This window comes from Xenopus laevis, chromosome 4S, assembly GCF_017654675.1.
Source record: "Xenopus laevis strain J_2021 chromosome 4S, Xenopus_laevis_v10.1, whole genome shotgun sequence".
In the NCBI taxonomy this organism is placed as follows: Eukaryota; Metazoa; Chordata; class Amphibia; order Anura; family Pipidae; genus Xenopus; species Xenopus laevis.
In genome coordinates, this window is record NC_054378.1 from 100,055,114 (window position 1) to 100,081,680 (window position 26,567).

Sequence of the window (26,567 nt, forward strand, 5' to 3'; positions counted from 1 at the left end):
TCATGGCAGAATCCCTTTAATCTAGAATCACATTATATGACAGCAATGATCAATGATATTGCATATACATGAACGAATCATTAACTCTGTAACATTACCTGCTTTGACAGGTGTAACGTCACATATTGATAATTGCTGAAATCCCTACACTTCGTTTTTAAAGAGCAGCCTGAAGCACACGGAGCAGGAAGAGCAGCTAGCATGTAAAAGACAGCTGTACAGGATTCCATGGACACCTTTGAAGGCTAGGATCATTCCTGGGGAACTGCAACGCTCATTGTGAACACCATTATGTGAGAGTGAGATATCTTTAAAAGTTTTCATGCAAACCACTCTTTAATGTCAAAATATTTTATTTCATTAATGGGATGCCATAAAGAATATTTTTTCTCTGCATAGGATTTATACATATGAGAAAGTACTAAACGGAGTCATTCTACACAAATAAAAGGTCTGGCCCTGACTGTGACATCATTTCATTCTCTCAATAATGCTTTTCCTGATGCAGCAAAATACCACCGTCTACTCATAATTAGAAATGCAAACTTAAAGGGGAACTATTGCTAAAATGAAAATGTAATATAAGCTTCAGCATACTGAAATAAGAAACTTTCTAAATACAATCAATTAAAAATTCTGCATTGTTTCTGAAATAATCAAGTTTATATTCACTATTCCTCTCACAGCATCTGTTTCTCTTCATTCGGTCTTCTTTCAGGAGTTGGGTGTTAGATGAATGATCCAATATATCTTCCTTTCCTAGCAGAGGTATTAGAGCTCACTCGAATAACTGATTCCAGTACAAACAAAATAACTGCCTTTTGAACAAATCCTGCATGTAGAGAGACACGATGTCTGGTGATTTTAATAGAGTGAGCTCTAATAGATCTAGGCAAAAGGAGCCCCCCTATAAGATATATTGGATCAATATATATTGCACAGAATTATTAATCGATTGTATTTAGAAAGTTTCTTATTTCAGTATGTGGAAGCTAATATCAAATTTTCATTTTCACTATAGTGAAATGAAGGAATGGCATATTCTAGGAACATATTGCTTCTCTTTATAATGTATAGGCGTGTTCCTATGGCACAGGGGTCAAAAAGGCCAATAGACCAGTCAGTCAGAGATTTCAGGGCCAGGGTTTTCGGTGAGACCAGCACAAGAATCAAATGCTCCTCAGTGTCCCACTGGTCTATGATGAAGTACCATGGCCACAAGACAGTCGTGTTTCAGAACAAAATGGGTCACTTTGTTCCTAGGAGTCTCTAGACAAGAGAGATGTCAGATGCTCAATGATTCATAGTTGAGGGTCCCTGCATGATGTTCTGTATTGAAATGTTGGTAAGTTTAGTAATGTTTGTGTCACTGAGCAGTAAGCAGAGCTCCAGGGTCGTTATTCTCTGTATTCCAAAGCTGGTAAAAGTCTGTGAAATCAACGTAGGGTTCCACCCGCCCATCCTCATCTGGCTGCAAAGAGGGCGACGGACGAGATCGGAACAGGCCGCCGTCAGAACTGGAACTGCTGCTTTGAGTGTGAGTGTTGGTGGACTGGAGAGTAGCACTTGGAGACTGCCTGGAAGACATGAAGTTTGGATGTGACAAATATATAGATTAAAAAAGGGAACTGCAAACGGTTATATCCCTTTAAAGTGGACCTGTCACCCAGACACAAAAATCTGTATAATAAAAGTCCTTTTCAAATTAAATATTAAATCCAATTTCTATTTTTTATTAAAGCATTCATAGCTGTTGTAAGCCCATTTAAAAATCTCAGCTGTCAATCAAATATTGTCTGCCACTCCTCTATGCCCTGGGCATAGAGGCGAGGCAGACAATTACTTTCACTTTCCATTCAGCACTTCCTAGATGTCACTGCTCTCCCCACATTCCCCCCGGTCTCTTCACCGTTTAATTGTGTAGCCAGGGCATGGGGATGGACATCGGGTCCCCCATTCTGGTGCACAAACAAGATTCTGAGATGATGCAAGGCTTGTCTTAGCAACATTGTCCACAAAATGGCACCTGCCTGCTTGCTATAATTATTAATTCACAGACTGAAAGAAGCAAGATTCAAATAATTTATATAGTGTAATTAAAGTTAATTTTGCTTGACTAATGTGATAAAATAGGATTTTAAATAATTCTTTTGGGTGACGGCTCCCCTTTAACTAGGACAGAACTTTCTAGAATAGCTTGTGTGCCATCCACAAGACCCCATGAGCTACCCCAGCCTACGTTTTCTTGTTCAAAGTGTAAGAGCCCCTACACAAAGGTGTTTCTACCGGTGTCCCTGTATAAGAAGCTTTTTTGTGCGTTCCACAAAGGCAGGAGTTAACTGATCCCAGGCTTCTCTATGGGGACTGGACTCACGGGAGAGCGAGGAAACAAAGAATGTACATAAAATTCTGCATGTGCAAAAGTGAGCAAAAAACATTGGGCCTAGAAAGTTTGGCTGCCGTAGCTCCGAAAACAGAGTGATGTACTCATGGGAGCGCATAAACACACTGAACACAGGCATTCTTGTGCTTTCTCAATGATCACTAATGGGTCTAATTTTACATTCCTCAGAGCTCTAGCACTTTCTTCCAGGGCCATGGTAAATGACCTTAAGGGTCAGGGCACACAGGCAGATTCAGGGACATTAGTCGCCCAACGACAAATCTCATCTTCTTAGGGTCGACTAATCTCCCCAAGAGGAGATTTGTCGCCGGGCGACTAATCTCCTTGACCCTTAAGCACTTTAGGATGGAACTGCTTTCTGGCAGGCTGTTGTTTCTCCTACTCAATTTAACTGAATGTGTTGCAGTAGGACCTGGATTTTACTATTGAGTGCTGTTCTTAGATTTACCAGGCAGCTGTTATCTTGTGTTAGGGAGCTGCTATCTGGTTACCTTCCCATTGTTCTGCTGATCGGCTGCTGGGGGGGAAAGGGAGGGGGGTGATATCACTCCAACTTGCAGTAAAGAGTGACTGAAATTTATCAGAGCACAAGTCACATAACTGGGGGCACTTGGGAAACTGACAATATGTCTAGCCCCATGTCAGATATCAAAATTAAATATAAAAAAAATCTGCTTGCTCTTTTGAGAAATGGATTTCAGTGCAGAATTCTGCTGGAACAGCACTGATTCATTTAAAAAAAAAACAAAAAACATTTCATCCCTTTAAGATCTTGTATTCATCTCTAAAACACACGTTTAAGCTATGCAACTGCAATACAAGTGAATGAGGGAAATGGTTTGTGTTTTGACGCTCACCCATTAAGCTGCTAAAGTTATTCAACAGTTTATTCAATGAAATAATGCAGCAGGGCTTACATTGTTGGTGTTGTTCCATCCAGTGTTGAGCTGCTGTTTGTTCCATTCACAACTGGACCCTGTGACGGCATCACCAATGACAATGTGACACTTGTCTTGCTGGTATTATGAGCACTGGAATACGGGACAGACACTGGATATAAACGTCCACCTATGAAACAAAAAACTGGCTTTAACTCTTAGACTTGCCCATAGTCAAGCCACACACTATATCAAACACACAATGAGACAAACCTTGGGTGGGCGTAAGGGTGGGTGGGCTGATGTCCTCTAGTGGGTAGCCCAGGTTCCGCACAAGTAGAGTCATGTCTTCGTGCTTAGTGCAAAACTTGGCACGTTCGGCACCACTTGCAAAAGTATCATGATGAATCCGTTTTACTCTCTCCACCACAGCCTGTGCCACTTCATCCACAGAAACCTGCTTGGCAAATTCAGTGGCAATCATGGCTGCTATTTCCTTGCGGAAGAGAAAAAAAATCATAGTAGAAAGTCATGCTCTCAGCTCACTACACTGGTGATAAGTGGTACTGCAAGCGAATCATCGGTAATACATGTAATTACATTAGTATTGTACAAAAACAATTCCCTTCATTAAATAAACAGGGCAATGAAGCAAACACTTTGCAGAAAGGAATTAGGTGCAACAGCAGTTACAGCCATAACACGATATACAACGAGGTAATGTTACCAAGGTAACAGTAACACTTTCCTATAAATATATATAGAATGTAAAAAAACATGTTGCCTAATCGCACACAAGGCAATTTACTGGTATCCATTGGTATCTGCCTGTGTTTGACCAGAGTAAATGTTAGGGTAGGAGCTAGCTCAGTAGTTTCTTGTCTTTTATTCCATCTATAGAAAACACAATGCATTCTTGAGACCTGCCCAATTCTGATTTGTTGACTCAGATCCCTTTATCAATACCTTCTGGCACAGCTCAAGGCACCTCAGACACCAAACTAATGATAATAAACTGCTCTAAGTACAGAGCTGTTAAAGGGATCCTGTCAACAGAAAACATGTTTTTTTCAAAACGCATCAGTTAATAGAGCTACTCCAGCAGAATTCTGCACTGAAATCCATTTCTCAAAAGAGCAAACAGAATTTTTTATATTCAATTTTGAAATCTGACATGGGGCTAGACATTTTGTCAATTTCCCAGCTACCCCAGTCATGTGACTTGTGCCTGCACTTTAGGAGAGAAATGCTTTCTGGCAGGCTGCTGTTTTTCCTTCTCAATGTAACTGAACGTGTCTCAGTAGGACATGGGTTTTTACTATTGAGTGCTGTTCTTAGATCTACCAGGCAGCTGTTATCTTGTGTTAGGGAGCTGTTATCTGGTTACCTTCCCACTGTTCTTTTGTTTGGCTGCTGGGGGGGAAAAGGGAGGGGGGTGATATCACTCCAACTTGCAGTACAACAGAAAAGAGTGATTGAAGTTTATCAGAGCACAAGTCACATGACTTGGGGCAGCTGGGAAATTGACAATATGTCTAGCCCCATGTCAGATTTCAAAATTGAATATAAAAAAATCTGTTTGCTCTTTTGAGAAATGGATTTCAGTGCAGAATTCTGCTGGATCAGCACTATTAACTGATTCATTTTGAAAAAAAATAATTTTCCCATGACAGTATCCCTTTAAGAACAAGAGGAAAATAAGCGAATTGTCATCTCTTAAGCTCACGCTCCTGTAGCTCCATTGACAAACTCGATAGCGACATTGTGTGGAGCCATAGGGAGTGGATGGTGGCACCAAAATGTGTTCATTTGCACCAATATCCGCTCTGCGTAGAAAGGTCTGTCAATGGAGGAACAGCATTGTGTACATTTGAGTGGATCCGCTCTCCTCCTTCTCTAGAACACCTGCACAGGAAAGCAGACAATCAGCTTAGTGTGCCCTTGGCCATACAGTTGTGAACACTATATGAGAATAAAGAGAGACTGCTCATATAATGGACCAATGCTGCATGTCATTTTGTGGTGGGAACAAGTAAGCACATAGTGAAATGGTACCTGGTTGGCCTGTCCAGGCCCATGGGCTGACTCCAGAGCCTTGTAAAGTCCTTCTGACATAAGAACCAGAAATCCTGTGACACCATCCAATGGCTGGCAGCCATGAATCTCTGGCTCTGCAGTAATAGGCTTGGTCGTGGCTGTGCTAAACAGGAAGAGACAAAAGATGGATCAGTGAATGCAAAGACAGCCCAAGCCTATTGTATGTTGTGTGTGAGGCAAGCCAACTGAACTTCTACATAAATAAGAAAAGAAGAAAAATTGGCAGAACACGGTTTGTCTTTAAAGGAAAATTCAACCCGTAATAAAAAAAAACCCTCCCCTCTAACCTGGGTAGATCCCCCCTCCCTCCTCTGCCTACCTGCCCCCCTCCCGGGCAAATGCCCCTAATTTTTTACTCATCCCTCCGTGCAGATTCTGAGTTCACGGGCGCCATTTTTTTTCTTCTGTCTTTTTCAGGAGTTTTGGCGCATGCGCAGTTAGAGTAAATTTCCGGGCCCGAACCACTGCGCATGCGCCGAAAGTCACGCGACTTTCAGCGCATGCGCAGTTGTTTGGGACCGGAAATTTACTCCAACTGCGCATGCGCCAAAAATGCCGTCAATACACGAAGATTACTAGAGAAGAAGAAGATGGCTGCCGTGAACTCCGAGGCCAGAATCTGCACGGAGGGGTGAGTTATAAAGTTTAGGCATTTGACCAGGGGGGCAGGTAGGCTGGTGGGGGGAGGGGAGTCTACCCAGGGTAAGGGGTTTTATAAAGGGATCCTGTCATCGGAAAACATGTTTTTTTCAAAACTCATCAGTTAATAGTGCTACTCCAGCAGAATTCTGCACTGAAATCCATTTCTCAAAAGAGCAAACAGATTTTTTTATATTCAATTTTGAAATCTGACATGGGGCTAGACATATTGTCAATTTCCCAGCTGCCCCTGGTCATGTGACTTGTGCCTGCACTTTAGGAGAGAAATGCTTTCTGGCAGGCTGCTGTTTTTCTTTCTCAATGTAACTGAATGTGTCTCAGTGGGATATGGGTTTTTACTATTGAGTGTTGTTCTTAGATCTACCAGGCAGCTGTTATCTTGTGTTAGGGAGCCGTTATCTGGTTACCTTCCCATTGTTCTTTTGTTTGGCTGCTGGGGGGGAAAAGGGAGGGGGGTGATATCACTCCAACTTGCACTACAGCAATAGTCGCATGACTTGGGGCAGCTGGGAAATTGACAATATGCCTAGACCCATGTCAGATTTCAAAATTGAATATAAAAAAACCGGTTTGCTCTTTTGAGAAATGGATTTCAGTGCATAATTCTGCTGGCGCAGCACTATTAAAGGACAGGAAAATCTAAAATAGAATAAGGCTAGAAATGCTGTATTTTGTATACTAAACATAAGCATGAACTTACTGCACCACAAGCCTAATCAAACAAATGATTTATGCTTTCAAAGTTGGCCACAGGGGGCTGTCATCTTGTAACTTTGTTATACATCTTGGCCTGACCCTGACCCTGCACATGCTCAGTGTGGTCTGGGCTGCTTAGGGATCGTCATAAAGAAAGCTGCTTGAATTCTGCATGGCTGGTAAGTAAGGCGGGGGCTCCCCCTGCTGTTCAGAAGTATGATTGTTTCCCTGCTCAGCAGTTAGGGACCGTCTGACAATTCCTATCCACAGCAGTACATGAAGGGAGAATTTCACTGCATACAGTCAGGATTCTTATAAAAACGGTACACATTTTTTAATTAAAGTATATTGGAGAAAGGTTTCTTTTTCATTAAAGAAAGTAAAAATGTGATTTTATTTTTTTGCCTTTCCTTGTCCTTTAACTAATGCGTTTTGAAAAAAAAATTTTTTCCCATGACAGTAAACCTTTAAACTACGGATTGAATTCTCCTTTAAATATAATTATTACAAAAAATGAGGTGTTAGTACTACATTTTGGCCAAAATATGTAAGTTTACGTGTCACGTCAAGGCCCCTCATTGTACATGAGTCCTACAATATATTAGCATTTAAACAATATGTAGTGCATTTAAAATCAAGTCCCCAGCAAACAATGTGACTGAGTAGTAAGTCCAACAATGCATTAAAGGTGGCCATACACTTAGATATCCGCTCTTTGGCGATCTCTCCCCGATATGCCCACATTGAGGTGGGCAATATCGTGCTGCTCTGATCGTAACGATCAGATCATAATGGAGGCAATATAGGCAGTCGGATCGCGGGTCCGCATCAACGAACGTATGTGTCCGTGATCTGACAATCCGGGAGAGCTCCACATACAGGCTAATAAGCTGCCGACTCGGTCTGTAGGCAGCTTTTATAGGCCCGTGTACGGCCTTTACCCTTAACTAGTGAGAAAGCAGGGGCGCTTTTAAGCCTCATACAATTAACATAACATCTATAAATAAATTAAAAGGCTGAATGGCAACTATATGCCATATTTGGCTAAAAATTGTACATAAAACACAGAAAGAAATCGCTAGCACTTGGTCTAACCCACGCTGAGGTGTTGAATACAAGGAACCTGAAACAACGGAAAATCCCTTTGTATGACATGGTACTGCGCTGAGATAAAATCATGTAGGCTAAACCTGAAGGGAGATATTTGCTACTCAGATAAGCAGGTGTTACATAACAAGGATTAGTGCCAGCACTTTGGCATCATAGACAATGACAGCAGAACTAATGAATCCATTACCTGCTGTAATAATCTGGTTCATTTTCAGTAATCTCATTAAACGCCCACTGCCCCCCTCCTTTGTATTGATTCAATTTTTAAGAGGTGAAAGTTCAATTTTTTTTATTTTTTCACATTGATTTATGACATTTTCAGTTTTCCCCTTCAAAGTAATGTCTCTGTTTTTGTGGTTGATCATTGAATTCAAGTGCAGACTCTTGATTCTCTGAGCATTTATACTGAAGCTGCTGCAAAGCTTTCTCCATTCCTCGATACTTAATACTTTATCTTCATAGAAATGCCAGTTCTGCATTTTATCCCTCTGCTACTCATAGTCAGCTGCCCTTATGTCCATTTCTCCATCATTTCTGGCTGCTGGTATACATCAAATATCTTTTTCCTACCATCCACCTCCATACATTACTGTCATTTTAGGACCCCCTAGTTCCACGGTCACCTCTCTCCTGACAGCCTCCTCTTGTTGGACCACAGTTTCTGGAGTATATTTGTGCTTTTTTAGGTGGCAGGAACACTGGGCCAGTAGCAGGATATTGTCTGATCTATACGCACAACAGTATGCGTGTCATTAAATAAGTGTCACATTCAGAAGTGTGCAGTTTATAGAGTGAAAAATGTACCACCTACTGTAAAATATGTACTCCAAATATATGGAACTCCGAGGTAACTTCTAATAGCCTCATATTTTGCAACAGGGGGTACTTTATTTATTATAATACACAAGTTTCCGTGAGTCATGTGACAGAAATGACATCACTACTCACCGTTTATAACTGATGACATTAGTACTTACCGTTTATAAGGATATAATTTACAAGATATTCATGGCTTTTGTGTATTATATAGTGAATAAAGTACCCCCTCTTGTAAAATATAAGGATATTATAAGTTACGGAGGAGTTTCATGACCATATAAAAACACGAGGCCGAAGGCCGAGTGTTTTTATACAGGTCATGAAACTCCAAGGTAACTTCTAATATCCTCATATTTTGCAACTGGGGGTACTTTATTTATTATAATACACAAATTTCAGTGAGTCATGTGACAGAAATGATTTTTATTATTATAAGCATATCATTTGCACTTTTGTGTTCTGCTGTGCCCCCTGGTTTCTAAAAGTCATATATCCAGTACTGGTTTGATGTGACTGGGGGTTCTGGTCCATTCCTGGCTCTCTCTACACTATTTTTTCCAGTGCTGGCATTGTCTATACTACATTGTCTCTTTCAACTACATAAACCTTCACCAGTCATAGTGGGAAAACTGGAAACCTTGAAAAGTAAAGTAAACTTTATAATGAAGGGTCAGAGCCAAGGTGAAAAGAGCAGTTGTAGACTTTAAAGCATGCTAAGACCAAGCTCTTTAAAGGGCATGTAAAGTCTAAAATAGAATAAGGCTAGAAATGCTGTATTTTGTATACTAAATATAAACATGAACTTACTGCACCACAAGCCTAATCAAACAAATAATTTATGCTTTCAAAGTTGGCTACAGGGGGTCACCATTTTGTAACTTTGTTAAACATCTTTGAAAGACTAAGACTGTGCACATGCTCAGTGTGGTCTGGGCTGCTTAGGGATCGTCATAAACAAAGCTGCTTGAGTTCTGCATGGCTGGGAAGTAAGGCGGGGGCTCCCCCTGCTGTTCATAAGTATGATTGTTTCCCTGCTCAGCAGTTAGGGACCATCTGACATTTCCTATCCACAGCAGTAAATAAAGGGGGAATGTCACTTCATACAGTCAGGTTTCTTATAAAAACGGTACATGTTTTTTAATTAAAGTATATTGGAGATAGGTTTCTTTTTCATTAAAGAAAGTAAAAATGGGATTTTATTTTTTTGCCATTACATGCCCTTTAAGCATCTGTAATTTAATTTGCTGCACATGACTGCATGGCTAGTGTTAAATCTTCCTTTACCTTAGCAGCTCCATGTCATTGAAGCTGTACTTAACCTTGTAGTCTCCAATCCTGCGAGTGCTTTGCTGGCCTCCAATAACCCCCACCTGTTTAATCTTTGTCGTGTCCAGCCCTAGGAAAGGTAAGATATATTTATGAGGGGCAGAAGCAGAAATACTATAAATATAATAATGTACTGTGCAATAAACCAAAGCCAATACTCTGCTCCCATCAGTTTTAGCAGACAAGCGCATGCAAAAAAAATGATATATACACTGTATGTATGTGTGTGTATATATATATATATATATATATATATATATATATATATATATCTGGAAACAGGCGAGCACACACAGGTCTTAATTGAAAAACAAAAGGTGTTTATTAAACAAAAAACTGACGTTTCGGCTAGCACTCTAGCCTTTCTCAAAGGCTTTGAGAAAGGCTAGAGTGCTAGCCGAAACGTCAGTTTTTTGTTTAATAAACACCTTTTGTTTTTCAATTAAGACCTGTGTGTGCTCGCCTGTTTCCAGATATACATTACTATTTTGCTGTTAGCACCCAGGCAACAAGACTTTTTAAACGAGCTGTGCTGGCTTTTTTTGCTTTTTTTTTATATATATATATATATATATATATATATATATATATATATATATATATATATATATATATATATATATATATATATATATATATATATATATATATATATATATATATATGTATATACCGTATATACTCGAGTATAAGCCGAGTTTTTCAGCCCCCAAAATATGCTGAAAAACTCTACCTCGGCTTATACTCGGGTCAAGCACAAAAACGGTCGCCGGTGCCTAAGAATATTCGCCGGCGCCTTAGAATAGTAGCCGGCGCCTAAGAATATTCGCCGGTGCTTAGAATAGTAGCCGGCGCCTAAGAATAGTCATCCAAAAACGAGATTGAAACTTACCAGAAGCTGCTGCATTTCTCGGCTTATACTCGAGTCAATAAGATTTCCCAGTTTTTGGAGGTAAAATTAGGTACCTCGGCTTATACTCGAGTATATACGGTATATATATATATGTATGTATGTATGTATGTATGTATGTATGTATGTATGTATGTATATATATATATATATATATATATATTTATTAACATGTATTTATATAGTGAAAACATATTTCACAGCGCTGAAATATTATTTTATTATAATGGAGTCTATGGGAGATGACCTTTCCTGTACTTGTACCTCTCTGGTTAAGCAGTGACAGCACCCACTTACTCCTAATCAAATCAAGCACTGCATGTACATAACCAATATTCTGATTTAGATAGGAGAAAAGCAATTGTGTGGAGCTATGCTGGAATCTATGAAGCACAAAGGGTTGCTGTGCTCCCCTTTAGGGTGAAGACACACAGAGCTACTAGTAGCAGCTATGTCGCCAAACGAGCAGATCACTCTTCGATATGCCCACCTTGAGGTGGGCAATATCGGGCTGATCCGATCGGATCCTAACGAATGGGAACGGGCGGTCGGATGGTGGGACAGCATCAACGAACAGATGCGCCCGCGATCCGATGGGATTTTTAGTCCCATCCGATCGAGATCTGGCCGACGGGGGGGCCCATACACGGGCCAATAAGCTGCCGACACAGTCTGTCGGCAGCTTTTATCAGCCCGTGTATGGCCACCTTAACTTATAAGTGGCTGTTTAAATCTAATTGGTTGCCATGGGCAACATCTCCAGAAATCTCTCCAGATGTTTATCTCCAATGTTAGTAAACATGGGCTTTGCAAGATTATGTGAATACCTAGGAAGTTGTGTATTTGTCATATTTCACAGGCTTTAATGGAGGAGCTGCTAATTTTTTAATCACAAAAACAGTGCAGCCTGCAGCACACATCTAAATGAAGTGCTAATTAGCCAAGTGGAGGACTTAGGGGCGCCAGCCGGAGAAATCCGGCCATGCACAAAAGTATGTGTGATACATACACCTCTACACTTGCGTCTTCCATCCATAGTTACATAGTTAAATCAGGTTGAAAAAAGAACAAAGTCCATCAAGTTCAACCCCTCCAAATGAAAACCCAGCATCCATACACACACCTCTTCACATAAATGATATATACCCATATCTATACTAACTATAGAGTTTAGCATCACCATTGCTTGTTCAAGAAGTCATCCAAGCCACTCTTAAAGGAGAACAAAACCCCCCTTTAGGCAAAAGTCTCCACTGGCCCTCCTCTGCTGGCCCCCCTCCCTGCCTCCCCCTGCTAAGTGTTATCCCAGAAATCTGTAGGATTACTGACCACACATGCAGAGTCAGCGCAGCGGAGCACACGTGCGCCATCTTCGTCACTTCGGTAATCTTTGTAAAGTGAGCGGGGTATAGGCACATGCACAGTTGGAGCAGTTTTTCAGTTTGTTACAAGTGATGGAAATTGCCGAAGGGAAGGAAGAAGACCCGAAGATTACTGAAGCACCGTACAATGGCGCCCGTGAGCTCCGCTGCTCTGACGCTGCATGTCAGATCAGTTATCCTACAGGGGACACAATTCTGGGTAACACTTAGCAGGGGGGAGGCAGGGAGGGGGCCATTGGGACTTTTGCCTAAAGGGGGTTGAATTCTCCTTTAAAGGCATTAACAGAATCAGCCATCACATCACCCGGCAGTAGAGTCCTCCGCGGGTCCATTTTTTGGAACCTGTACCCGACCCGTACCCACAACCTGCAATCCGCAACCGGACCCGCATTCTTACCTGCTTGCACCCGTTACCCGACCTGCAAGTACCTTATTCGCAACCTGAACCCGCTGACCATGAAAAATCAGGAAGTGCTGTCATTGTAAACCGGAAGTGACATCATCGGAAGTAGACGTGATCAGAAAAAAGGATTAAAAAATTATATTGAGAAGACCTGTGGCCTGACCCACAAACCCGCAGAACCGCCGACCCGCGTCTAAACCCGCACCCGGAACTTCTACCCGCAACCTGCAGGGTACCGCAGATATTTGCAGGTAACCCGCGGGTACCCAACCCGCTGCAATGCATTCCACAACCTCACTGTGAAGAACCCCCACACTGCTTCAAATGAAATTTCTGTTCCTCTAGTCTGTTTAAGGCGCAAATACAGAAAACATTTAAGCAAGAACTGATTTGAGGAGAGTTAATTCCAGGGATCCACGATAGAATTTCATCGAATGGGTTTAAAAGTAAATTCCATTTCTAGTGCCCAATCACAGTGCTGGAAATGATGCATTTGCACCCCCAATGGTTAAGAGATGGAATGCATTTGTAAACTGCACACACATTGGGGGAAGCAGATAAACTATAGTGATATGCATGCACTGGTCAGCATGGCTAGCAGCATATTTAGCCAGAAATATCTCATGATTTGCAGTTAGGGTTTTGGCCTTAAAGATCTGCACGTCTGCACCCAGCTTAATGCTCTGACTCCAGTGGAGGGAACAAAGCTCAAACTTGCCAAGATGTGCAAACTTACAGCTAGAAAAACATGACAGACACAGGTCAGCCAGCCAGCTCTGCCTTCATTCTAAAATCTTCTCAGACTGCACCGCCTTGGATAAAGTACAGCTTAAATCATAAAAGCCAAGTAAATGTTTCCTTTAATTATACAAGCTGGCAGGAAAACGGTTAAATCTCTGCTTCTGGCAATGCCCAAACAAGCTCAAATTCTCAATAAATGACTTCAATGTAATTTGAGCAGGGGATATTTTTTCCTTCACTTATGCCTTAAAAGTCGGTGTTTCAGGGTAGAATGATTCAGGGCTGCAAACCATGTAAAATCCAACAAGAAAACAGCTCTAAGACCATCTCCCATTTTTAAAAGAATAAACCACCATTAAAGGGATGTGTTGGTGGTGCAACAGCCACATGAAAGTCTGGCCTGCAGAATAATGCTGATAAAATACAAGAACTCAAAGGGGATTGTACTACCAAGCTAATAACATGTAAACTATAAGGGGAAGACACATACGCTCAGATTTGCGGAGATTTAGTCACCCTGCAATAAAAACGCCTCTTCTTCGGGGCGACTAATCTCCCCGAACTGCCTCCTGCCGGCTAAAATCGAAAATCGCCGGTTGGGATGGTACTCGGAGCTTTTGGTTTTCCCGAAGTCGACAGAAGTTTCCTAGTAAGGCAACTTCAGAAAACGAAGAGCACTGATTGCCATCCCACCGGCGATTTACATTCTAGCCAGTGGGAGGCAGGTCGGGGAGATTAGTCGCCCCAAAGAAGAGTCGATTTATTGTCGGGACTACTAAATCTCCATGAATCTGAGCGTCTGTCTCTGCCCTTAGGGAAGTGGAAGTAATCGAATAAACTGCTTCCTTTTCCCCCACAATGGATTTCCAGACAACGACAATGGCAGCCCTGTATACTATGCCCAACATCTCTAGATAAATCAGACAACAAACAAAGATGTTTCTGACCATTCTCCAAAACTAATGAAACTACTCAAAGGAAAATTAAAAGAAAATATTCCTTACATTCCTCATAGAGTTTTACCTGACAAAAGTGAGCAGGCGAAAGTGAACTTTTATCAAAGATTTTTTTAAGCCTTTCCTGGAAATTGTTTTTCACCATTTTTAAATTCCTTTTATGGATTATGAGGCTAGATTTCACTGAGTTACCGGATTACACTGATATATTTATTATGCTTCACTTTATATTTTCTCTTTCTTTTCATAGCATTTGGTGCTGATATATAACGAATATGCTTCTTGTTCTGTTAGGACAAGAAGATCCTGATTGTAGAGCTAGAAATACTACTCCATCTTGGGCAGCCATTCAAGCTGGGAAAATAGGCCCAGGTTACATAGCAGATAACCGATAAGCTTGGCAATAAAATCATTCTATTCTACAGAGTTTATCTGTTATGTAACTAGTGCCTTTTCTCCAGCTTGAATGGCTACACAGCAGCTTCTTTATATAAATTATAAAAGTCTTTCGGAAGAAAACACAGAACCTTTATCAGTGCAGGGCAACAGTACGTGATAAACTTTCGCTTTTTGGTGTTATTGTTTCTTTAAAGGGATCCTGTCATCAGAAAACGCATCAGTTAATAGTGCTACTCCAGCAGACTTCTGCACTGAAATCCATTTCTCAAAAGAGCAAACAGATTTTTTTTATATTCAATTTTGAAATCTGACATGGGGCTAGACATTTTGTCAATTTCCCAGCTGCCCTGGTCATGTGACTTGTGCCTGCACTTTAGGAGAGAAATGCTTTCTGGCAGGCTGCTGTTTTTCCTTCTCAATGTAACTGAATGTGTCTCAGTGAGACATGGGTTTTTACTATTGAGTGTTGTTCTTAGATCTACCAGGCAGCTGTTATCTTGTGTTAGGGAGCTGCTATCTGGTTACCTTCCCATTGTTGTTTTTTTTGGCTGCTGGGCGGGAAACGGAGGGGGTGATATCACTCCAACTTGCAGTACAGTAGTAAAGAGTGATTGAAGTTTATCAGAGCACAAGTCACATGACTTGGGGCAGCTGGGAAATTGACAAAATGTCTAGCCCCATGTCAGATTTCAAAATTGAATTTTTCCCTTTAAGTAGTAGAAAATTGGTACAGCCTATAGGCAGACTTTTTAAAAGCGAAACACAGTTCCACATAAACGTATCAAGCTTCTAAAGTCTCTAAAAAGGAGGTACAGAAAATAAGCAGTTTCTGTCTTTTAAATTCCAAATGCAATACAGGTTGCTTCAGTATTAGGGGCAATGATTTCCAAGGCCAGTAATCAGATATTAGAGCAGTTCTAACTTGTGACTAACCCAACTGAGACAGACGGAATATCTCATCTTCGTTTTCTGTAGTGTGGTCGGCATTGAGCTGAGTTACTTGGAGCCCGTCTTCAGTTGATTTACACAAAAGTGCTCTGTTTGTTCCTGAAAGCAAGAAAGATATTGGTTAAACAAGATTGTAAAAGATTTTTTGTTTTTATGGGGTTTTTTCTTCTGTGGATAATCGTTACTACTGATAAAAATCACCTCTGTGCCCACATCAAGCTCCAGATATCAGATAAAATAAGATCCAGTTGTATGTTTATGCCTATGGCATCATACCTCCCAACATTTTGAAAATAGAAAGAGGGATGAAAATGTTTGGCCATGCCCATTCTATGGCCACACACCCTAATTACCATGTCCATTTTACAAAATTTGGCAGGTTATGGAAAGTTTGAACACATTTCTGGGGATTTTAGGGTCAGGTTTTAGGTGTTATAACAGTTTTGCTAATGAAGGTAAATTTTAAGCTGCTAGTCACAGTTTCCCCAAGAGACCTGCTTATCTTAAATTGTTTCTTTGCTAATCTTAAATTGTAACAAATGCAAGTGTACACGTGCACCTGCCACGTATTCTGAGCGCTCTGCCAAAAGCCTCCATTTTAGAAACTTTGTATCTTTTTCTGGCTGTTCAGTGCAGGAGAACAAAGAGAAAGTCGGGACATTTAAGTAACAATCCAGGACTGCGGGTTGAGCTATGAAAAACGGGACAGTTTGGAGGTATGTGGCATATGCACATTTGAGCACCACTGTCATCCAGCGGACAACAATAGCGATTAAAACTGTCTCCTGCACATAACATGTTGATGGAATTCTGCCTCAAACAGCCATGTTTGCTATAGACTGGGATTTTTTCCTTAATTAATATAATGAGCAGTGCCAGGGTTTGACCATGGTTGTTTTACTTAGATAGCAGCAGTGTTAAAAATGTGGGTAGAGTCTTTGCTTTCTCTTTTGGGAATATGTCTATTTGTTTTTCAATCCTATGCCAATCATTAGCAGTTTGGTTGAAAACGGTTACACTGGGCCTTATTTATCAAAATCCAAATTTTTAGTCCCACCTAACTAGAATCCACGATTGGAGTTTATTATTAAAAAAGCATGATTTAATCAAATCGGTAACAAACCCCAAAAAAATGATTGAAAATCAAAACCTTACATTTTTTTCTCAGAATTGCTATATTTTTTCAGGCTCTTTCCCCAAAAAGCCTGAATTTTTCATATTTTTGCCCAAAAAGTTGGATTTTCAGGCTAATTCCAACGCAGTCCACAGAAAATCCCAAATAGGAGGGGACCTCTCCCACTGACTTATATACAACCTCGGTAGGTCCGAGATGCCGGATTTTCAGATTCTGACTTTTTCAATCCTTGGGGTATAATAAATCTCGAAAAAAAAAATTCCACTAAAAATTCTGATTTTATAGTCACAAAAAAACTTGAATATTGCAAGTTTTTGGCGTTTGGATTTCAATAAATAACCCCCCCCCCATATGTAAGTGCATCAGGGTACAGCTTAACCACTGGATCAAAGTCTTTTTTGGGAGAATATTGCCCAAGATGAGAAAAGGCCAAGTGAATCTTGTATGATTTGATCACCAGATAGCTGGGTGACGTGTGTGTGCGTGCGTGTGTGCGTGCGGCGAAAAAGACTTTTGTGCAATGGAAATAAATCTTTAAATTGTGTCTTACTAAAGATAGCATCATTTGGTTACAGGCACCACAAGCTGCATGTATTTAACCATTTTTCAGTCTTGCCCCAACTTACCAACATTTGCAACATAAAGTTTGCTGTTCACAATTAGCACCACAATGACCATGGCTCCCCCATATATTTCCTTCTCGAGTATGTTAAGCCGGTCTACAATCTTTTGGTACTGGCTTGGAAGTGTTTGGTGGAGAGCACCCTGCAAAAATGAAGAGTCCTTAAATAGGACATGCTTATAACACAATTTTAATTGGGTGTTGCTAAAATCTGCAGTGTTGCTTAAACTGTTGAACAGACTGTAAAGAAATTAAGTATGCAGTACATCAATTAAATATAATGAAAGGTGTCATTAAAAATACTCCAGATTTTTATAGGAAAGTTAACTGAATGGATAATTTCAAAATAAGCTATAATAAAGTACAGAATGACAGTAAACTGTATAATTGTAAATATACTGTATACCATTTGTCTTTGTGTAACAAGGTAAAGAAGTGTGTAGTATATTACACACCCCATCAAGTCATTACATGACACTAAATGGGTGATTGTGTCCATGGCAGAAGATGTATGGATCACCCAATATTTTTGCAGCCAAAAATTGCCTAAGTTTTTTTAATCAGAAAAGGCAAATATTGGGGAGTGTCCCTTTAAAAAGCTGCAGCTTGTTTATAAGGTAGCTGCACTTGATTCTTTTGGACATATTGTTGCTGGTACCTCTGGAAGCTGGGAAAGTAGGCTGGTCTTTTCTGCTAAACAATCATCAATGGAATCCAGAAAACTTCTTTCAACAACAGCAAATGCCTGAAGGGGAAACAAACCAAAAAAAGAAACATTTGGGTTCCAGTAACAAATAAAAAGACTGGTATTTGGATATAGTTTAAAGAACAGGTGTATGCTTTGGGCTCCAACTAACTCTTCATCAAAGTGCAGCATACCAGCTGATAGGACTACTTCAAGGTGATAGTCGCTAATTGGCCTTCAGGATGAGCTCCCATACTACTGTTCCAAGATCCAACCACATCGTTTTGTAACCAATGATTTAAAGCACAAGGGCAGGTGGTATTCACTACAAGGTTCTAATATGTCCAGGCATCCCTACCCTGCCCATGAACAGTAGATCATTGGAATTTGGCTCTGCTGCACATGTACAAGGCCAAACTAGGGACACCTAGAAATAATGTACTCAATTTCTCCCTTAGTGGATGGCTAAAATGTTGCCCTTTCCCAGTGAATGAGCCTTTCCTTGTCTTGTAAAAATGCTTATGTATTTGTATATATTCCTAAAGATCTATGTTCTCCGCCATTTGAACGACCTACTATTGGAAGGCACCTTTCCCACCCTGGCTCAACCAAGAGCGCGCTTAAATCAACTATTCCGATATCTCCAACTACGCCATTTGTTTACCTCCCAGTTTGGCTCCCTAACACAACAACCTCATCCTACGAAAGTAGATTATGGGACCCAGACCTAAGCAAGTTAATTTCCATAATATACAAGTCCCTGATTCCTAGCCTGGGGAAACCCTTCGATAGAGCAAGGAGCAAATGGGCCGTGGACATGCCCCATTTAAGTGATGAGATGTGGTCAGAGGCAACTGAGCGACTATATGACTACCTAATCTCCACCAAAGACAAGATGGTGCAGTACAGAATAATTTACAGGACATATATCACGCCACTAAGGCTAAAAGCAATGGGTAGGAACCCTACCGCATCATGCTCCAAATGTAATTCTCCAGACTCAGGGTTCTTTCACTTGTTATGGGCATGTCCAATGGTATATAAGTACTGGACAGTGGTAGTGAAATACATTAACGAACAAGTCCTATTAACTGGCATTCTTGCCCAGGAGGTATGCTTGTTGGGAGTAATAGAAGACACGGTCCCAATGAATAAGCCTCCAGCCCTACTAAAAACGTTATACTTTTATGCCAAAAAACATGTGGCAATGAAATGGATGAGCCCCCTTTCTCCACAGGTTCAGCAATGGGTCCGACTAATAAATAGTATGCTGCCAGTTATCAAACTAATTTACTTGGCCAGATGGTGCCCCCAAAAGTTTGAGAAGGTTTGGGACCCCTGGCTGGATGTCAATCAAGGGGTAGCTATCTAAGACTACATGGGAATTCACTCCACGTATCCAACCTTCCAATAACACTTATTTCCCTTAAAGTTTCCTCCCGTTGACTACTGGTGTATGTCCTACTATATATTCCTGCTGTTTATAACATACTATTACCCGACAAACATGTAATCTTATCTGTATGGTCATAGAAATATAGCAATGCAAGTTTATGTATGTGCTGTTGTGTTAAGAAAAAGTTAAATAAAAACCTTTAAAAAAAAAAAAAGATCTATGTTTAATCAGGTAAATGTCAACGCTTACATATGTTTAGTGTATATATCTCTTTATCTGCCCAGTGACAACTACTACACCATCAAGGACAGTAGGCCACTGATTGGATAAGAGAATGAGAACAGAATTTAAGAGATGTTAAAAGTGTGTGTTCAGCTCATTAAGCACAGGATGATGGATTTGTTCACTCTGGGAATATGAAAATGAACACACATTCACCTTTCAATTATTAGGATTAAATTAGGGTAAAAAAATGAAATATGATCATACAGAGAATTTATGTATGTGATTCTGACAGGTGAATGATTCAATCACTGATGGCATTAGACATTGCCAAGCACAGATGCCCTTTTAATGCCCCTGAGGCCCAGAACTGGATGACTCTGTTCCTGACAGAAACCTTTTAACATAAGACGGAAAGCGGCTCCTTGTTCTGCAACTGGATAGTTCTGGGGGATTCAACTCCAACGGAATACGGTTTTATATCACATTAAACAAATCTTATATTTTGTTTTTATGTAACTTATAAAAATATATTTACATGGAACAGCTTGTTTTAACTCTGCACCATAGGTATGTTAGGTACCCAGTTTTTATCTACAGATTCATACAATAACTGCAATTCACACTCAGCCCGAAACAGCAACTTGGTTTGATATAATGTGTAATGTGCTACTTGGGAATAATTTGCCCTTGGTTGATTATTACATATATGCTCAGTCAAACTAAGCACTTGGACTGTAAGCTCTACAGACGGGACTTCCTTCCTCCTGCGTACGAGGCACTGAATATTTGTAACTGTGTATTTATTTTTTTAATGCAGTTCTCCCTTTTTCTACTATTACTGAAATATATAATGTAATATATAGATGTATAGCAGTAGCACTATATAAAGACATACATATATAAATCTATACATCAGAACATTACACAAACCTGTAGCAATACTCTGCGGACCTCTGCGTCTGTGACATCAGGGTGCAACTGACCCAGAAGGAGTTCTGCTGCAAGTCGCTGACCCACAAAGTTGGTGGCTCTGGTGCCCTCATACCCGTCGAACACTCCATAAAGATAAATATTATTGTCGCCACTGAAATAACAGTCAAGATACAACTGGGTAGGTTTCTACGAAAGCACAGAGAACCCGCAAATAGGCATGCTAGAAATCATATGTCAGTTCCACCCTAGAATTTCTGTCTTCAGAAGGCGATTTCCCACAAGCAAACCTGATAGTGATAAAGAGTGAGCCAGAAGCATAGCATCTACAGCAGTAGCACTCCAAACTACAAATTATATATATATATATATATATATATATATATATATATATATATATATATATATATATACTGAATCAGCCATCCATACTGTAAAGTGCACCAAGATTTAATAGAAAATGTGAGACGTGATTCAGAGCAAATGTAGGGTTGTGAAAAAGCATGTAAACAATAATCAGAAGGTGTCGTATCCTTGGTGATTAAAAAAACAAATGGGCCCAGATGAAAGTTACCTATTAATGACCAATGGTATAGCGACGTTGGCTAAATAGGAATTGCTAAGTAACAATTACTCAGGTAAACTCTAAGGGGTTTTTTTTATCAAAATCCAAAAAGTTCTCAATTTTCTGAAAACTACTCCGACCAAATCAGCACAGATTTTGTTCCCCCTATTTATCAATAAATTTTCCTGAAAATGTTTTGCCACCACAACTTTTTTGGATTTGACACCCGAATACTGCAACTTTTTTGGAAACCCATCACAGATGAGGATATCTTCGGGACGCCTGCCATTGATTTCTACACGAGCTTGGCAGGTCTGAGTTGGAGTATTTTTTTATTCAGACTTTTAACACCATCGGGTTTAATAGTTTAGTAAATCTTGAAAATTTTGATTTTTTTCCCCCACAACAAAAAAATTGTGTTTTTCCCTTTAAAAGTACAATCCGAAAAAGATCTTATACTTTAATAAATACCCCCTATGGCCTGGTACAGGGAAATACAAATTGCTTATCCCTCATAATATTTCCAAAAGGAGGAGCAGTATTTATTTATTCTCAAATATAAATGTGAAAGTCCCCCCTAAGATTCACTTGTTTTGCAATTTAGTACAGATGATGCACAAACTATTGCAAAATAAAGCTTTATTCAACCTTACCCTTATGAGTGAAACCAACCACCTGCAGATTCTGATCCGTGCATCCAGCTGACAGTATTGGTCTTACAAATGGCCATTTGTGTAATGAAATCTATCGTTCCCCTCCTTTTCAGTTGTTTGTGTGACTGCCAACATGCCAGATCTGAGATTTTACTTCACAGTTTGGAACATCATTTAACTTACCAAACTGACAAATGACCCCTTGTTTGTTCTTCAAAGTGGAAATCTGTTTATCTAAAGAGACTGAACTCCCAGATGCCAATAACTAGTAACATATTATTTATAGCATACCTTCCAACATTTTGGAAACTGAAAGAGAGACAAAAAGCTTTGCCATGGCGAAAATTTTGTAACCCGTTCTGTGGCCACATCCCCTAATTACCATGTTTATTTTACAAAATTATCAAGTTATGAAAGTTCGAACACATTCCTGTGTTTTTTATGTGTTATTACAGTTTTGCTAATCAAGGTGAATTGCCCTTTAAGTCACAGTTTCCCCAAAAGGCCTGCTTATCTTAAATTCTTACAATTGCTTTTCGCTTATCTTAAATTGTTACAAAAGTATCTAAGTGCACCTGGTGGCTGTTCTGGGCTCTCTGCTAAAAGCCAATTACCGTAAGTCAGAAACTTTGTATCTTTTTCTGGCTGTTCAGTGCAGGAGATCAAAGAGAGAGTCGGGACATTTCAGTAACAAACCCTGTCAAAATTATGACTGTCCCACGAAATAGGGGACAGCTGGGAGGTATGTTTATAGCACACTAAAGTGCTTACCTTTTAAAAATGAAAATAGATATAAGTACATATATTTGCTTCTAAGCTTATGTGATTCTAAGCAGTATGCACAATAATCCTTTCTAAATTCTTCAACTCCTTATTTCTGTATGTCACACCTTCCCCACAAATTGTAAGCTCTGCAAGCAAGGGCCTCATTCTATCTCCTGAAATTCCAAGCACATGTATTTAATTAATCTCACTGTTCAATTTCTTTTTCCATTTTAATAGACAGTTTTTTGTTTATGCCTTGTAAAGCCTGTCCTAAGTCTGTGGAGCTATATAAATAAATGAATATAATACAATAAAGCAGGGTATTGATAAAGAATATATTTCATGTCAGAGAATACGGAAATTGAAAAATGGCCCTGAAGGTCCATATATATATACATATACATATATATATATATATATATATATATATATATATATATATATATATATATATATATATATATAAAACTTAGTCCCTTTGTAAAATGTAATTATATATTTGTTTTTTTTTTTTCAAACCGCAGAAAGCACTCACGGCATCATATTGTTTAAAGAAAAAGATAGTCTTTTATTTCTATAGCCACATACCAACGCGTTTCGGTCCGCACAGGACCGTCATCAGGGTGTTGTTAGAACTAAATAAAGTCCTGATATATATATATATATATATATATATATATATATATATATATATATATATATATATATATATATATATATATATATATATATATATATATACCCTTTTAGTTTCTGTAACAATAAATTCTAAGACAAAGCTTGTGTCATTTTCTGTTTATCTGCATTCATAAATTTAAGTTTATTTTCTTTCCTTCTTTTCCTTTCTTTCCTTCTGCTGAGCCATTTTCCATAGACTTCCAAAGTCACACACACTCTGTAGGCTAAGAATAATAATGTAGAGGGGAATTGGGGCATTACAGTAACATTAGAGTTTTCATTCACTGTACCTCCACTGTATACCCACCTATGGTAAAACTATAAGCTTATGCACATAGTGGTGCCATTTGGTTAAATAAAGATTCGGCCAGCACCCAGTTCAAGTAGCCACAGCCATCTGATTGTGTAGCTATAAGATATTTAAAGGAAAGACAATATAATGTACTTTTGTCCTGCACTGGTAAAATCGTTATGTTTGCTTCAGAAATACTACTATAGTTTATATAAACAAGTTGCTGTGTAGTCATGGGGGCAGCAATTCATGCACAGAATACTCAGATACGATCTGAGGAATCCTGTTGTATAATACAGAGTGTATCTGTTTTCTGCTGCGTTTCCTGTGCCTTTTATCTTTTTCCAGCTTTGAATGGCTGCCCCCATGGCTACACAACAGCTTGTTTATATAAACTATAATAGTGTTACTGAAGCAAATACACCAGTTTTACCAGTGCAGGGCGACAGTACATTATATTGTCATTCCTTTAAAACACCTTCATTTTTTGGGGTTACCATTCCTTTAACTCTATATTTAAAGGGTAAGCACATAATTTCTTTAGGCTGATTCCATGTCACCTCGTTGCTGAGCAGTCAACAAATGCACATATTAAACCAACAGTTATTCTACAACAACACTACTTTGTGGACTCAGAGTTTTGTTGGGGTTCATAAAGAAATATGGAAGATTGTAAGCACAATTCATTTTATCATATCTATATTGTAATGTCCAGAGTAAAGGTGATTAAAATTCTACCTGAACTTTATCCAGTTATCTTCACATGGGTGCTCCTCCTTCCCAAGGCCCTCAGAGTTGTAAGTCTGATTGGAAGCAGATCCAACTCCAGAAAGGTTGCAGAGAGGGAGATCATCTGTCCAGCTCTGCTGCTCCTAAGGAAACAGAAATGCCATTACAAGGGTGCCATTAAAACCATACACAAAATGATATAGAAAATGTAAAATATCAACTTAAAAATGCGCCAACTTTATAAAAAAAACAACAGCATTTAGTAATGGTTACCCTGAGACAAGGTGCAAGTCCATTTAATGTTGCATATAATAGCAATTATATTTACAAATAACTGAATAACCACTGATAATTACAGTTACACTTTTTTTTAAGTAGGGGACCACTTTAAACATTTCGCTTGGGACCACATTAATAACCCATGACTAAATGAAATTAAAAAATAAACTTGAGTATCTAGCTAAAAAAATTGTTCTTTGCTCAAATAAAATCTCCAGGGCAATGGCAGACAGTGCTCGGTCAGGTGTTTTCCACTTATTTTTCCTGTTAAATGCAATCACTAGGGATGTACCGTATCCAGGTTTCGGTTAGGTATTCGGCCAGGATTAGGCCTTTCTCAGCAGGGACCTGCATAATATCTATGTAAGTATGAGAAGTAGGGTTGCCACCTGTTCAGTTATGACCGGAACAGTTCGGTTTTTGTAAGGCCTGTTTGGGGCTTAACTTTCTGTTTGGTTTTCAGCCTTATGAAACCCAAACAATAATCCGGCCAATACATGATAAACATTTAAATACAAAGATGCTCACCTCAACATGGCTTAGTTACTATCAAGTGCAGTTAATTTATTATTATTATTACAGATACAAAAAAAAAAAAAGCAAATCAATCAAAAATAAGATTTTTTTTTTTCTAAATTAGCATTGCTGTATTTCAGAGCTTTCTGGATAAAACTGATTTCCGTATAATAGAACTAATACCTGTAATTAAAAGTTTGGGCTTACTCATCAAGCAAAATATAGCAAGTAGGGATGCACCGAATCCAGGATTTGGTTGGGGATTCGGCCAAATCCTTCTGCCCGGCCGAACCAAATCCTAATTTGCATATGCAAATTAGGGGCGGGAGGGAAATTGCATGACTTTTTGTCACAAAACAAGGAAGTAAAAAATGTTTTCCCCTTCCCATCCCTAAATTGCATATGTAAATTAGGATTCGGTTCGGTATTCGGCCGAATCCTTCACAAAGGATTCGGGGGTTCGGCCGAATCCAAAATAGTGGATTCGGTGCATCCCTAATAGCTAGAGATATGGTTGCCACCTGTGTGGTTTTGAACTAGGCATCAACACTTTAAAACATTGCGAAAACTCGATAGAAATCAAACCAGTTGCATCTAAGTGATGCAATAACCTCACCCTGGTGTCATAACTCCACCAACATCATTGTAACCACCTCTGATGTCATCATGCCTGTTATTACATCACTGCCCCCCATGTTGGGGTTTAGCCATCAGCAAAGCTGGCAGGTCAGTGCAACTATTTACATTTCAAGCACAGGCTACAATTAAACAGTGTTTTGTTGGACAAACTCGCTAGAAAGTTTTTGCTTTTGCAAGCAATTTCTTAAGAATACATCTCTAAACAAAAGAACATTCCTCTGCTTCAAAAAAAAAGCTTCATAACTCATAATTATTATTCTTACAAGTACTTATAAAGCACAGCCCATGCAGCACCAGTGTGTGTATATAGTGTATTTCTCTATGACTGGCCAGCAACCCCTTCCTTCTATTTCCACCTTCGTTCTCTGTACAGCAAGTTATCCCGGAATAACATTATTAGCCAACGTCACATTGTTTTCCCTGCTGCCCTCACAGCTTCTGCAAGTGCCTCCCCGCTGTACACTAATCTCACCGCTTACACTATGCAGAAGATTCCTTCTCGGCGCCGCCATATTTGCAGTAGGAGTGACGCCACTAGTCAGACGTGGATCACGTGACGAGGCCGAACGCGGAAGCAGGAAGTAGTAATAATGAGCAGCGAAGGTGCCGAGCTGTGACCGGTGTAAGGATGCTCTGCGCTGCTTTGCCGAGGGCAGACTCTGGAATCCAGCTCATAGTGTAAACATGTACACCCGTATGCAGTTAAAGGAGGAATGGCACAAAGTTTGC

The 26,567-nt window shown here is 39.6% G+C and overlaps 1 protein-coding gene across 1 annotated transcript; it reads right to left on the reverse strand.

The window, feature by feature from the left end:
• Positions 1 to 26,496, reverse strand: tab1.S (TGF-beta activated kinase 1/MAP3K7 binding protein 1 S homeolog). The gene is made up of 11 exons (XM_018261211.2): positions 26,318 to 26,496; positions 24,414 to 24,547; positions 20,723 to 20,876; positions 18,145 to 18,231; positions 17,491 to 17,629; positions 15,715 to 15,828; positions 9,949 to 10,060; positions 5,338 to 5,482; positions 3,556 to 3,778; positions 3,322 to 3,472; positions 1 to 1,577 (listed from the first exon to the last, which is right to left on the reverse strand). The coding sequence occupies exons 1-11, from the start codon at positions 26,348 to 26,350 to the stop codon at positions 1,367 to 1,369; spliced, it is 1,503 nt and encodes a 500-aa protein (XP_018116700.1). The 5' UTR covers positions 26,351 to 26,496; the 3' UTR covers positions 1 to 1,366.
• Positions 26,497 to 26,567: the final 71 nt, after the last annotated feature.

Bases quoted from the DNA above. Each gene is read 5' to 3' on its own strand.
- tab1.S (XM_018261211.2), bottom strand. From the start codon at position 26,350: ATGGCGGCGCCGAGAAGGAATCTTCTGCATAGT. The intron at 24,548-26,317 runs GTAAGCGGTGAG...CTGTTTCCTTAG, and splicing joins GAAGGAATCTTCTGCATAGT to GAGCAGCAGAGCTGGACAGA. The intron at 17,630-18,144 runs GTACCAGCAACA...TCATTTTTGCAG, and splicing joins TACTTTCCCAGCTTCCAGAG to GGTGCTCTCCACCAAACACT.